Source organism: Spinacia oleracea, chromosome 4 (genome assembly GCF_020520425.1).
Source record: "Spinacia oleracea cultivar Varoflay chromosome 4, BTI_SOV_V1, whole genome shotgun sequence".
NCBI lineage: Eukaryota > Viridiplantae > Streptophyta > Magnoliopsida > Caryophyllales > Amaranthaceae > Spinacia > Spinacia oleracea.
The window spans coordinates 134,623,520-134,638,567 of record NC_079490.1 but is presented as its reverse complement, the minus strand read 5'-3'; the positions used below and the strand labels follow the sequence as shown (position 1 = coordinate 134,638,567).

The following is a 15,048-nucleotide window of genomic DNA, read 5'->3' as shown; positions in this document are numbered from 1 at the left end:
AGTGGAGAGAGAGAAAATGTCGACAAGGAAGAAGAAGGGTAGTCTGCAGATGAAATTACGAATATGCCCTTATTATCTTATCAACTTTGGGCGGTTAGATATGATTTCATCCTACGGTATAAAGAGTGTTCTTACCGTAAGAAGTGTTCTTACGGGAGCCTTTCACTATATATAAGGCTCACACTATATATATATATATATATAAGATTAGATTAACATATCTACATGACACCTGATTATTTATCTATGTGGCACTCGATTCTTTTAATTCAAAGATAAATTAGAAATCTTATTTTTCATTGGCCGAAACCAATAGATATCCTACGTGACGCTCTAATATTTCAGCAAATATGCGTTCTTTATATATATATATATATATATATATATATATATAGATTAGATTTTAAAACATTTATTTATATATATGATATAATAAGACAAAACAAAGATGTAAGAAAATTGACAACTCCCGTGCACGGGCTTCAATACTACTACTCCGTATTTACTAAAATGTACTCCCTCTGTATTTATTTAAGGGATACACTTGTCTTTTCCGGCCGTATTTATTTAAGAGATACATTTTTCATTTTTAGTAACTTATCAATCTCACCATCTAATTAAATAATCTATCTACACCCCACTCTCACCTCTCACCCCCTAAAATGACATTGTCCCCACTTATTTTATTTGTTAATCCCACTTATTTTATTACTTTATTTCATTTAATTTATTTTCTTAATATCCGTGTCCGACAAAGTGTATTTTTTAAATAAATATGGAGAGAGTACTCCGTATTTGATTGAAAAAATTCCACTGGTATAGTGATATTAACTCCGAACGGCGCAAGCCTCACCAAACCTCCAACTCCCCTCTTTGACTTTTTCCCACACTAATCACCGCCATGATTCCCCAATTTCATCTTCTCCTCTTCACCACTACGACCCTCCTACTCTCGGCCACTCTTTCCACCGCAACCACAGCCGCTTATCCCCCTTCATACGGCGAAGAGTCATGCAGATTCTCCGGTGGCACTGCCGCCCTCACCCCGGAAAGAAGAGACACATACGGTAATGGACGGATAATCGACATCACCCACCGCATAAACCCCAATATGCCAGCGTTCGGTTCTCCCGATGGTGTTGGTCAGTTCATTTGGCTCGTCAACAGCATGAAAAACGGGTCAATTGCTAATAATTCCGAGATGAAACTCCCCTCTCATACTGGGACCCACGTCGATGCTCCTAGCCATTTCTATGATAAGTACTTGGATGCTGGTTTTGATGTGGATTCCCTTGATCTTGATGTCCTTAATGGTAATTCTTAAGCCTTTGTGGGGTTGACCCATTTGTTTGATTTTAGAAACTGTTAGCTTTTGCGGGTTTAATTATTGTTTTAGGTGTCGAGTGACTTTAAATCGTTGTAATTCTCTGTGTTTCTGTTAAACACGCGTTCATTGGCTGTTACGTTGAATTAGATGATGTGATGGTGTGGAGCTACTATTTTAGGTGGAATTTCAATTCAACTTGTGATTGCTTTTGGTAGTGTTTTCGGCTCTACTCACACTGAGGTGTGCAGAATCAATGATATGCCAAAATCAGTTTCTTGTTTTGGTTAATGCTTATTATGATGAATATTGATTGATTATGTGCACTTGATTACAGGTCCAGCACTGTTGGTTGATGTACCGAGAGATAGCAACATAACTGGTACTTCACTACTTCATCTAATTTACTCCCTCCGTCCCTTAATACTCGCACCGGTCAAACCGGTGCGGAGTTTAAGACATTTAAATTGACTTATTAATTTAATGGGTGTAAGTTGATAGTGGAGTATTTTTTAATATAGTTAGTGGAAAATGTGTAAGAGGTGGAGAGTGGTGAGTGGGTGTGTGAATTTTTAAATGATTTTTTGTAGGGAATAGGGGTGTAGGTGGGGTTAGTAAGTAAGTGTGAGAAATAATATAATATAGGTATAAATTTCCATTTATAGAAGTGGTGCAAGTATTAAGGGACGACCCGAAAAGGAAAGCGGTGCAAGTATTAAGGGACGGAGGGAGTACTCTATGTCTGCTACTGTATTTATTACTGAAGTACGTCTAGGAGTGTTTGTCATCTTCATTTTTTTTTTTATGAAAATGGGTTGAAAAAGATAATATTTTTGGTTGAGATTGTAAGTTGGAGTTCTGGACCAAGTATGATAATATACCAACTAAAATCTGAGTAAGAGGTTGATCTGCCAATCAGTTAAAGAGTATTGCTAAAGATCAATTAGTATAGACTGTATAAAGGTAAAGTCATTGGCCTTGTTCCAAGGTATAGCAATTCGCTCTATCTGTTTCATTACATAAAGCTTCCACAGTGTTTGAGATTGGTCGTAACTGTTAATTACCCGTAATACATATTGATAAAACCATGCTCCAAATTACTACTGTGTATTGTGAAAATAATTAGTTTTTAAGACGATTAACGGTGTGTGGAGTGGTTTTTGTGAACTTTTCTATTTTTCATCAACTTATTTTAAAACATGAAGTATTGACTCAAGTAAAAAGTCTCAACAATTGTGTGTGCCTTATATGATGAATAACAGCGAGTAACTAATGCTTTTTGTAACTTCTGCTTTTAACAGCGAGAAATGTGTGTCTTTTAACTCTTTTATCATTTTCTGAGAAGGATAAGAAAATAGTCCTTTTCTTTTTGCCTTTTTGGCGAATAATTAGTGAAGAGAAGCTCAAGTGAGTCTAATTATAGGTGGAAAAGGGTTTGGCTTTGTTAGGATCCTTAAAATTGTCACTTACTGAATGTTGCCTAAAATCAACTGCTATAGAGTAGCGGGTATCTCCATTTTAAGAAACTTGGAAGTAAACTAACATTGATTTCGATGAGTGCATATTGACTACTCCCTCCATCCCTTAAAGATTGCCCCATTGCAATTTTTTGGATCAAACTTTGAAAATGTTAACCATGAATTCTCATTACTCTATGGGAAACAATATTGTCAGGTGGGGTCTTGTTAGATTCGTTTCAATATATATTCTTGGAATATCAACTTTTTATATTTTTTACGAGTGTAGAATTAGAGTTATTTACGTTTTAAGTCGTGTATTGGAGATCGTGAAAAGTCAAATGGAGCAATATTTTAGGATGGAGGGAGTATAACATACATTTTCACAACGATGTCCTATACCATGTTTGTTTCCTTTGTCCATTCCTAAATGCACAGACTTGCTAAAGCATATGGAACATCGTATTACACTCATTCGGAAGCTAGCTTCTTTTTTCAGTTTCCTACCTGGGTTTTCCATTTTTGCTGGTTTCTTCTCCATCACATTTGCAGCCTCCATGCGTAGGATGGAAAGCAAGCAAGGAGGGTCGAGCCATCTAATTAAGAGAAAAATTTAGACGTCCATTAGATTTTGTTGCTGAATGAATAACAGATTGACAACATTGAAACATTATTCTTTTTACAGCTGCTGTGATGAAATCACTACACATTCCTAAAGGAGTACGCCGTGTGCTTTTCAGAACTCTAAACACAGATAGGTAAAAGTGTAAAACTGATACCTGCTGGTATATGTGATCATCCACTAGCTCTTTTCTTTTGAAGATTTATCATCAGTTTGTTGTGCATCTTTTCCATTGAATTTCAGATGTGGTTATGTTGTGAATGGCTGCCTCTCCATTGAATTAAATATTGTAGACAGCTTTGGATCAAACTTTATTCTCCATCGTGCTTGTAAATTGTAATGCCTTGGGCTGTGTAATTGTGTAAGAACTTCCTAAATGTTTGGCCTTTTTAGCATTTTCTACATAGGCTCCTAGAGTCCTAGATGTCATGTGGAGGTCCTTTTAATTGAGATGTTGATTTTGTATCTAACTTGACAGATAGCCCATGGGTTTCCCGAATATTTTTTTGATTTTTGCTGCAATCACTTCAAGCAGTGATTCAACGCAAGAATCTTTCCCTGAAGTAGTTGCTTGTCAATTATGAAGCATCACAATTCTTCTTACCAAGTTGTTTCTTTTCGCATGTGATGTGGCATCTTGGTTGCTTTCATGCATAAGTTTGTTAAAAGGGTGATATCATAGGCTATTACAAGTTTTAAAACTGATATGTGCTGACATATTTATTACCCTCGGTGAAATGCCAAAGAGCTTTGCCTAAGGACTGGTGTCAACTTTGGTGGGAACCACTTTTTGGTGCATATTGTTACAAATTGCTGATCTGAAATTTGCCTTTCTGCATTTCACAAGGGGTATTAGACTGTTACGAAGTATTTTTGCAAAATTTCAGTTAATACTTTTTGTGGGAATGATGTCAAAAGGGTATGGCCCATCTTCTAGCTAGATGGGTTAGAAGTTTTGGGTTGGTGGTGGCCCAGGTGCCTGTCTCAAGTGCTTTTAGGCTCAAGTGTATTTAGGTTACTTCGTTTCTTCCTGATCTGGCAGCAGGGCTACAGCAACTAGACAGGCCAGTAGGTGAACTAACTGGCCAAGTGTTAATGAAAAATCATTGTCTTCTTCTTGACTTATGAATAGTTGAATCTTCATTCATGTTCCACAACAATTATATTGAATACCATCTTTCTGAGTTATCTGGTTATCTGCTACCATTTCAGGTCTTAGTTTGCTTCCATTATGTTAATATTGTACTAATCCCCTCAAAATAATGAAAAAAGAAGTTAATGATGTGGAAATTAATCTCCCAGTCACCCAGACTTAGAACTCGGTTCCTAATATTCATCCTAGAATACCAGGCTAGTAGGCTCGTAGCAATAGAAAAAATGTACCCTGAAAAGTATGAATATAAAACTTGTTGAAAGGTTTAAAATCGCTTGCTGACAGATTCAACTGATTGGTAGTCTTGTAGAAATTGTTTATCACACAGATTCAATAGTCTGTCAAATGATAGTTTGCTGGGTGAAATTTTTTCATACTGTATTCACAATGTTAATGAATGCTTTGTCTGTCACTGACTCTCTAAACGCCTGACTGGAGCTAGGATAGAATGATATTCTTAACAGTTTTTGCAGGAATTTCCCTGTATATTGTGTCTTCTGTTGATGCTTTGTCCCAAAGTTGCTGTACAAAAATAACAATTCTTCTTATTCCAGGCGCCTTATGTTCAAGAAGGAGTTTGATACTAGCTATGTGGGTTTCATGGAGGATGGTGCTCAATGGTTGAAAGATAATACAGACATCAAGCTAGTTGGTAAGTTTTTACAGTAAGAATACCACCCCTTCATTCTGTAGCCTGACTACTTATCAGTTATCACTTATCAGTCAAAACATCATTTTCTCTTGGAGTAATATGTCAAATCATGGCTTAGTTGGAAAACAATCCACCTGACATAGCTAGTCGATTATTTAGCTCATCTTGTGCTTGAGGTAAGCAAAACCATACATATCCTGCAAAGAAAAATAAAACCTACCTATCTAAATACGTGATATTAGATTGTGATTGTTGTTGTTTGACCTTTTAAAGTTGGTGTTTTGAGATGCTAATAAAATAACATTGCTGAAAGTTAAACTGTTTTGGAAACTTAAAAAGACTTGCTGACAATTACCTTGTTGACATTTTAGGTATCGATTATTTATCTGCTGCAGCATTTGATGACTTGGCTCCTTCTCATCTTGTTTTCCTTGAAAGCAGGGTATGAGTTGTACTTTAAATTTATCCATTAGTTACATGCATCCAGTAATGATTTTTATTAGAACTTTGAGGGTTCAACTTAGTACGGAGTAATATTTGTTATAGTTTACAAAGAGGAAAGCAGTGTTGGGCGTCTTCACTTTTTGGCTTAATGTGCTAAAACACAGCAGGAAACACAAGGGATTTATGACTATAGACAAAAAAAGGAGTGTGTGAAGATGTAAATTCCCAAGGGCATTGTCAAGCTTCTTGACCACCACCTTATACTGATAATTCAAAATAAACCTGTTGGTTTGATGATGAAATCACTCAAGCATGAATTGTATTTATATAGGGCTGATAAATCTTCTGCCTAGATGAATCTTCTGTAAATTAGATTCTTGCCATTCACTTGTAAGGTATGATCATGGAGTTGGTAGTCTTTTGTGTTGTTTTCCTTTTAAGTACACTTGCCTTTTTCTTTTTCTTTATTTATTTATTTATTTTATGTCAATAGTTATTAGGAATAACAGTGATCATCTTGTAATGCTGCAGGAAATTATTCTAGTTGAAGCTCTAAAGCTGGATAATGTTCCCGCTGGGATGTATAATGTTCATTGCTTGACACCCCGGCTGAGCGGTGCTGAGGGAGCACCTATAAGATGCATTCTCATAAAGTGATAACCTCCGTTGTAAGTGGAATCCACCCCATTTGTTTTGCTGGAGTTCCTATACTCTACAATCTAATCAATCCTTCACTTTATTGCATGCTTTTATGTAGGTTATTCTCAAGCCTGACAAGGATTCAGGGACGAGTTTCTGGAAGTAGAATGTGGTATCGTATCTGATATTCTAATGGTTTGAAGACATTGAAGAGAATTATCATATACAGTATGTCGTGCCACGTTACTTTGCTGTATAAATTGTCATGCCATTTTATTGTAAATTGGCTATGTATGATGCCTTTTATTGTAACCTGGGAAGTTTCGGCCAACACCCAAAATGACGGTCTTGCTCTGGCAGACGCAGACAGCATCATGTGGAGTATTATTTCAACATAAAGCCATCTTTTGGCCAACTTCTGGGATGCAAATTGGATTAGATATTATCCATTCCAAAATTCTGTGTAATTTAGAATTAAATTGCAGTCCTAATCTCAGTTCAATTCGATCAAAAACATAATATTCAATGGAATCAGAACAAATTAATATCATCAGAAATCTTAAAATCTACTCCCTCTGTATTTATTTAAGGAATACATTTGCTTTTTCCGACCGTATTTATTTAAGAGATACACTTGCAACCACTTATTTACTTATTAAAAATCTACCCAACACCACTTGCTTTATTATTTCGTTTCATTTAATTCTTCTTCTTAATACCTGTGTCCGGCCAAGTGTATCTCTTAAATAAATACAGATGGAGTACCCTTCTTTCTCTCCTAAGTGTATCCTTGTGTTACGAATATACATCAATCGACGCCTTGAAATGGCTGAACGATGAACTTGTCAAGTACTCCGTGTATCCAAGAGTACCGTCTCTTTTTGTTCTTTACGTTTTCCTTTTTGGTATTTTAAAATATTCTTTACATTTTCTTTTATATTATCACATAAATGACTTTAGCTGATAAGTGTATTGCCACACATGTCTAATATCCGAAAAAACAACCTTATCAACCTTGCCATATTATATTGAAAACTCTCATGGATTCTTCTTCCTTATCGATGGAATCTCTTAGTTGTTAAAGTCAAACTTTCACTCATCACCTACTACTTTGCTAAACTCTGCCATGACTTCCCAACTCCATCATCTCCTCTTCCTCTTCCTCTTCCTCTTCCTCACAACCACCACCCTCCTACTCTCTGCCACCACTTCCAGCGCGGGCCATGGTGGAGAATCATGTGACTTTATCAAACAGAGCACAGAGACTTTCGGGGAAGCTGGCCGGATTATCGACATCAGCCACCGTATCACCCCTAATATGCCAGACTTCATCCGTACTGCAGATGGTTTAGGTCAGTTTATTTGGCTTGTTATGACCATGAGGAACGGCTCCCTCGCCAACTTCTCCGAGATGAAACTTCCCACTCATACTGGGACCCACGTTGATGCTCCTGGCCATTTCTTTGATCACTACTTGGACGCTGGTTTTGATGTTGATACCCTTGATCTTGATGTCCTCAATGGTAATAGTAGAAAAATATCTTATAGTTTGGAAATTATATGGGGAGTCAATAATTTTAGTTAATTCTGTTTGGTTATATAATTAAGTTTATAGCTATTTGTGGATGTGGATGCGGATTAGATCAGTTGTTAAAGTCTTGGATGTGATGATACTGAGATTGAGTCGGACTAACATATATGATATATATTGCCTTTTGTGGCTCATTATACAAAAATAATTCAATGGTACAAAGTATTTGCTGTTATGTTTAACTAGATAATAGTGATAATTGCTCTCTTTTATTTTCTGAAAATAAAATTTGTAATATTGAGCTATTCTTTGATTTTGGGTAGATGGTTTGGCTAATGATTAGATATTGTAGATGATTATTGCTATTTTTTGCTGTTGATTACAGGTCCTGCACTTTTGGTTGATGTACCAAGAGATAGCAACATAACTGGTGTTTCTCCTAAACTTTAGTTCCGTTCACTTACTTGCTGTGCCTTTAGAAGTGTATTCATGTTGTTTGTGTTTGTATTTACCATATTATGCAAAAGCTTTTCATGAGTGTGTGTTGACTTATGATTATGTAGTACTGCTTGCTTGTGTAGCGAGAGTCGTATTTCCAAAGTATCTTTGTTTCATATAGTGCATTTCTGTTTTCTAAATGCATGGACTTGCTACAGTGGTTAATTGGATTACATGTTTATATAAGTTGGTGTCACTGGAATGAATTATTTGGCTGAAAATATCTTATGTACGTTTTCACAGCGGATATAATGAAGTCACTACACATTCCAAAAGGAGTGCGTCGTGTGCTTTTCAGAACACTAAACAGTAAACACAGACAGGTAAAATTGATATCTTGCAAGCATACTTTCCGCATTCAGTAGCAACAAATGGCATTTCTTTTACTTTGTCTAATGTTGCAACAAATCTAAAAACTTGATCTTGTCATACTAGGCGTCTCATGTTCAAGAAAGAGTTTGACACTAGCTATGTGGGTTTCATGAAAGATGGGGCGAAATGGTTGGTGGATAATACAGACATCAAGCTTGTTGGTAAGTTTTCAACATCAGTCCGTATTTGAATTTATTTTTTGAATATCTGTATTACCAACATTGATTTCATCCGTTCCGTTCCGCCTATATTTGTGCCTTTAAAGACCTCAATACTTGGTAGTATCTCACTATCTTGATGATATTAGGTTGTTGTTGTCTTGTTGGTTGTTGCTGGCTTTTGAAGAGGCTTATAAATGAAGAATACTGGAAATTAAACTGTGTTGCGGATTACATAAGACTGTTTACCTATCATGGAACTAATAATCACCATCGATGTTGTAGGTGTTGACTACTTATCTGCTGCTGCATATGATCACCTGGCTCCTTCTCATCTTGTTTTCCTTGAAAGCAGGGTAAGATCTTTACTACAAATTAATTGATCTCAATTGGTGGTTAATGGTTATATAACAACTCCCAGTCACTATGTTGTTTAGACATTTCAGGTGTAGCTCAGTAGCAGTCTTAACTTATGTGATTAGGAGGTTAATTAGCCTTTATAGATTGGAAAAATTAAATTCATAAAATGGAAATGTTGCTTGAATTAATAAAGGAGATAGTGAAGATAAAAATCCTTGAGGGCGTTACTGGCCGTCTGAAAATACAACTAAAAAGTAAAAACTGATAACATATATACCAAAAGTCTTGTCTCCCTAGCTTATACTGGGGATGAGTGGATGAGTCTGTATGCCTTTGTATTCTTTTCCTTTAAAATAATTGCACTGTTTTGTGTGTTAACAATTCTAATAATGCAGCAACAGCATTAATCTTATCGTCATGCTGCAGGAAATTATACTCGTGGAAGGTCTAAAACTGGACGGTGTTCCTGCAGGAACGTATAATGTTCATTGCTTGCCCTTGAGAATGCTTGGTGCTGACTGCTGAGGGATCACCTATAAGATGCATTCTCATACACTGAAATGAAACTCCTATTATATTGTAAGTTGATTTTTCGATGTGTTACGTTGTTCCTTCTTTTAGCAAATAATTCTAATACTTCTATAATTAATGATTCCAAATTCATTTGAAGTTTGTCTCAAACACCTTAGACTCAGAGTAACAGTTGTAAAAATACAGGAAAATGACAATTGGTGATGCCCAAGTAGTTGGCCTCGTTATAGAATGCAGATAATCAGCATTTTGAATGTATTATGATTTCAGTTTTGTTAGAGTTGCCAAATAATCACAACCTGAAAAACACAATATATGTTTCAGATTATTTGCAGGAAATACGAGTTTCTGGCAGTGGAGTGTGGTATCAAAACGTCATACTTCAATTCATTACTTGATATGCCAGGTCCCGTAAAGTTCACACGGACTGTTTATGGTTGTATGACTTGTATGGTGATTTTATTGTAATGGCAATCTGTAGCAAATTGAAGTGTGATCTTGCATTTGGTCTGTACAGCAGCTAATACAACTAGCATCTCGTCCGTCTGAATTTCTCTATGCATGTCCCGTACGTTTCTTGTACCTGTAGGAAATAATACTGTAAAATTCGAAAATGACAAGGAATGTCGGCCGAATATTTGATTTATGTGTGAAGCTGTGACGTGTTAGACAACACTGTCTTAGAAGCAAAATTCGCTCCGACAATGGTGCAATCGGAATAAGCGTTAATGTGCACTCAAATAAGACGAATTTAGGAACTCATAATATGCTCAGAATAATATGGTTTAGAAAACAGAGGAGAAGGAGAGTTAGAATATTTTCGTTTGTACAAAAGCAACTAGCTGCAGAATAAGAACTTACGAGTAGACATGGAAGAGCAAAATTCTCTCCACAAAGACCCCTCGACTGAGGAACGAGATCAACTCAATCGATCAACCAAAAAATCCAAGCGCAAGATCACTCATCTTATATTCAATCATGAGCAGGAACAGCAACAATCACAAGAACGACAGACTGCAAAAATAATCCCTAACACAACCAAAACCAATGGCAACCCATGGACCTCCAGGGGGGTTTCATTTAGGGATATGGTGGCCTTTGAGTCTATGCAGACGTCCACAGGAGGACAAGAAGACGAGGAAGAGCAATCTGATGATGATGAACCGCCAGAAAACCTTGTTGATGACCCTAGATGTCCCATCATCCTGCTGTCAAAAGAAGAGAAGCAGCGGCTGCGAAGACCATGGAAACATGCCCTCATTATCAAGATGTTTGATAGCAAAATCGGCTACATGTCGCTCATGAAACGGCTCAAAAAGAAATGGGAACTCACTGGTGGGCTCATCCTTACAGACATTGGCCATGACTATTTCATAGCCAGATTTTCCAACATTGGAGATTACAATCATGTGCTCACTCAAGGACCATGGATGCTGGACGACAACTACCTTACGATCCGTAAATGGGTGCCCAACTTCATTCCGGATAATCAACCTATGAGGTTCCTCACAGCATGGGTCCGAATACCTCACTTATCTGTTGAATATTTTGATAAAGAATTTCTGCGAAAAATTGGTGGCAAGATAGGCAAGGTAGCTCGCATTGATAATAACACAGCCATGGCACAACGAGGAAAATTCACCAGGTTGAGTGTAGAACTCGACCTCACCAAACCCCTGCTGTCCAAGTTCTGGCTGAAAGGCAAGATTTGGAAGGTGCAATATGAAGGGCTGATGATGATATGTTTCCACTGTGGTAGAATCGGCCACCTGGGTGAGACCTGCTCATCAAAATTATCCATGCTAGTTGAAGATCCCCAAGATAACACCCTGTTGGAAGATAAAACTGAAGAACCCATCCAATCTCCTGTGGAACAACAAGATTTTGGTTCTTGGATGATGGTAAAGAAACCACCACCTAGGCGGCGCACCGCCCGACCGGAGAAACAACAGCCAGAAGCCAGCAAGGGGGGTCAAGGAAGGGAGCAAATTGCGGGCCAGAAGAACACGAATCAAGGAGAGAAAATAGGGGGATCTAGATTTTCCATATTGTGCGCACAGAATCAGGAAACTGAAGATACTGTCAACAGAAATCCGGTTAATTTGGGAAGTAGTGAGGGTGATATCCTTACACCAAATTTGGCAACAATTCACCTAGGTCAAACTTCCCAAGTAACCACGATTCCCACCGCAAATAAAATATTCAATATTGGTACGTCACACCAGAATACCAATATACGCGCTCAATTTTTGGGAAATTCGAAACAATGGCAGGAGATAAGGAAACAAAATAAAACTCCCCCTAATTCTATCCTTAATGATAGGACCAATGAGTTGGAACCAATAAGCCATAAGAGTCCATCCCCAAGTGTACTACCAGGCAAAGAAAACACTCCTATTATATTCCAAGCCCGCTCAGAAGCCAGACCTATTCCATCACTTGCTATCCTAGACACCCCAATCTCCTCTCCACACATTGAATCTTCGATCTCACATGTCTCACCCACCCCCTCACCCGATCATCATCCGTATCCCCTCGGAAAAGATCATATGTGTGGGATACTCAATGGAGGACCCGTACATGGGAATAACCGACCCCCTGATCCATATACTGGAGATGGAGATTCACTCATGGACACCACCAATGCAAACGACGCCAGAACTGATGCTAACCTTGAAGCTTCCCAATCAGCTTAAGGAAGCTCTTCGGTATCTTTCTAATGCCTATATGCTCGAGTTTCCAAACTCAAATGGTCTTATGAATTTTGATCACAATATCCCAGTAGACTCCTACCCCATAACGTGTATGGTATGGAATGTTCAAGGTGCCGGTAGCAAAGAATTTCTTTCAGTCCTTAAAGAAGTTGTCAGACTCCACAAGCCTACTGTTCTTACTTTGGTTGAAACCCACATGGGAGGTGATCATGCTTTACGTATTGCATCCCTCCTTGGCTACCAAGGCCACACTCGAGTTGATGCTCAAGGATTCAGTGGAGGTATTTGGGTGTATTGGAAAACTGATCTTGTAACCATTGACCCAATTCATAAAAACAACCAGTACATCACCATGACAGTTCAAAAGGTAGGTGAAGAACCATGGTACTTCTCCGCTGTGTATGCAAGCCCAGACCCCTCCAAAAGACAAGAACTATGGCATGATCTCAGTGACTTTGCTAGGAGAAACAACAAACCGTGGCTTTTGGCGGGAGACTTTAATGAAACTAGATATGGTTGGGAGAGAAATAGTAGTTGTCCTGAAACTACTCGAAGAAGCGAACGCTTTAATGCTTGGGTGGAAGATAATCAGCTGATTGAGGTTGAGTTTTCTGGCTCACCACATACTTGGGCTCGTGGTAATTCAATTGAGACGCGCCGTAGTGCTCGCCTTGATAGAACCTTGTGTACTTCAGAATGGGGGCTTCGATTTGACCAAGCAAGAGTGAAACACCTCCCTGCACTACAGTCAGACCACTGCCCCCTATTAATTTCCTCGAATGGGTTTGCTCCTCTCAACTCTCTAAACCGCCCTTTTCGCTTCCAGGCAGCATGGTTGTCGCATGAAAAGTTTAGTGAGTTTCTGAAGGAAAAATGGCAACTGAATGCTCCTTTAATCCCATTGCTAAACTCTTTCTCGGAGGACTTACAACAATGGAATAAGGAAGTTTTCTACAATATATTTCGAGAGAAAAGATCAATCATGGCTCGCATTCAAGGTATCCAATCTTCACTCTCTACAGCCCGCAACTCCAGTCTAATTAAAATGGAGGCGAAACTCCGAAGGGAACTTGATCTTGTCCTGTCCCAAGAAGAGACGCTTTGGTACCAAAAGGCACGAGTGGATTGGCTTGCAAATGGGGATCGAAATACAACCTTCTTCCAACTTAGCACAGTCATTCGAAGATGGAAAAACAGGATAATAGCTCTCAAAGACAATGCGGATCAATGGGTCCATAACCAGACACAAGTTTGTAACTTGGTGGTCGAATACTTCTCCAACCTCTTCACTGATGATGCTGACAATATAAGGGATTATGATATTCCTACAGGGGTGTGTACTGAATTTTCACCTACAGACTGGGAGAAATTAAATAGACCATACACCAACAGTGACATAGATCTTGTAGTGAAGCACATGGGCTCCCTCAAAGCTCCCGGGCCTGACGGCTTTCAAGCCTTATTCTATCATAAGAATTGGGATGTCGTAGCACCTAATGTCTACAAAATGGTTAAATCAGTTCTAGAAGGCAAAGGCCTCCCTGACTCTTTGAACGAGACATTTCTGGTATTGATACCAAAAGTTGACAATCCGACCTCTCCCTCCCAATTTCGCCCCATCGGGCTATGCAATGTCTCTTATAAAATCATCACGAAGGCAATTGTCAACCGCATCAAGCCCCTCATGCCTATTCTTACGTCAAGTACACAAACAAGCTTCGTCCCGGGCCGCCAAATAACTGACAATATTGTTATTGTACAAGAGGTCTTACATACAATGAAACGTAAGCAAGGAGGTAAAGGCTACATGACCATCAAAATTGATTTTGAGAAATCCTATGACCGTCTCAAATGGGCCTTCATCAAAGACACACTGACTGAAATGAACTTACCTCTTTTAATGATCAATGTGATTATGGAGTGTGTCTCATCACCGTCAATGAGAGTTCTATGGAACGGGGAGAAAACAGATGCTTTCTTTCCCTCTCGTGGCATTCGACAAGGAGACCCCTTATCTCCTTACTTGTTTGTCCTTTGCATGGAAAGACTCAATCAAGTAATAGAGGAGGCAGTGCTTGGAGGGAGATGGAAACCCATCTATGCCAGTAGAGGAGGACCACTCCTTTCCAACCTTTTTTTTGCTGATGATATCATCCTGTTTGCAGAAGCATCGATCGATCAAGCCGTGACAATAAAGGATTGCCTAAGACGATTCTGTAATGCCTCGGGACAGAGGGTAAGCTTACAAAAATCGCAAGTCTATTTATCGAAGAATGTCTCCATTGAAGACCAGACATCCATTAGTGAAGCACTGGGAATGGATTACACTAACGACTTGGGGCGTTACTTGGGTATGCCAACTCTAACCAGCCGCGTAACTCGAGAGACATACGCCCACCTATGCGAGAAAATAGACAGAAGACTCACTGGATGGAAGTCTAAATATTTATCCATGGCTGGGCGTATTACCTTAGCCCAATCCACCATCACTGCCATGTCCACATACTCTATGCAAACTGCCAAAATCCCACGCTCGATATGTGACAACATTGACAGAAAAACGAGGCGATTCATATGGGGTGGTGATGATGAA

At 38.6% G+C, this 15,048-nt stretch overlaps 1 protein-coding gene and 1 pseudogene across 1 annotated transcript; both read left to right on the top strand.

Moving 5' to 3' along the window:
* The first annotated feature begins 810 nt into the window (after positions 1–810).
* Positions 811–6,860, top strand: LOC110797484 (cyclase-like protein 2). Its single transcript, XM_022002595.2, has 7 exons — positions 811–1,313; positions 1,662–1,706; positions 3,467–3,539; positions 5,111–5,208; positions 5,580–5,650; positions 6,184–6,320; positions 6,410–6,860. The coding sequence occupies exons 1-6, from the start codon at positions 902–904 to the stop codon at positions 6,307–6,309; spliced, it is 825 nt and encodes a 274-aa protein (XP_021858287.2). The 5' UTR covers positions 811–901; the 3' UTR covers positions 6,310–6,320; positions 6,410–6,860.
* Positions 6,861–6,985: 125 nt separating this feature from the next.
* On the top strand, positions 6,986–10,057 carry LOC110797485 (cyclase-like protein 2; annotated as a pseudogene).
* The last annotated feature ends 4,991 nt before the right edge of the window (positions 10,058–15,048 follow it).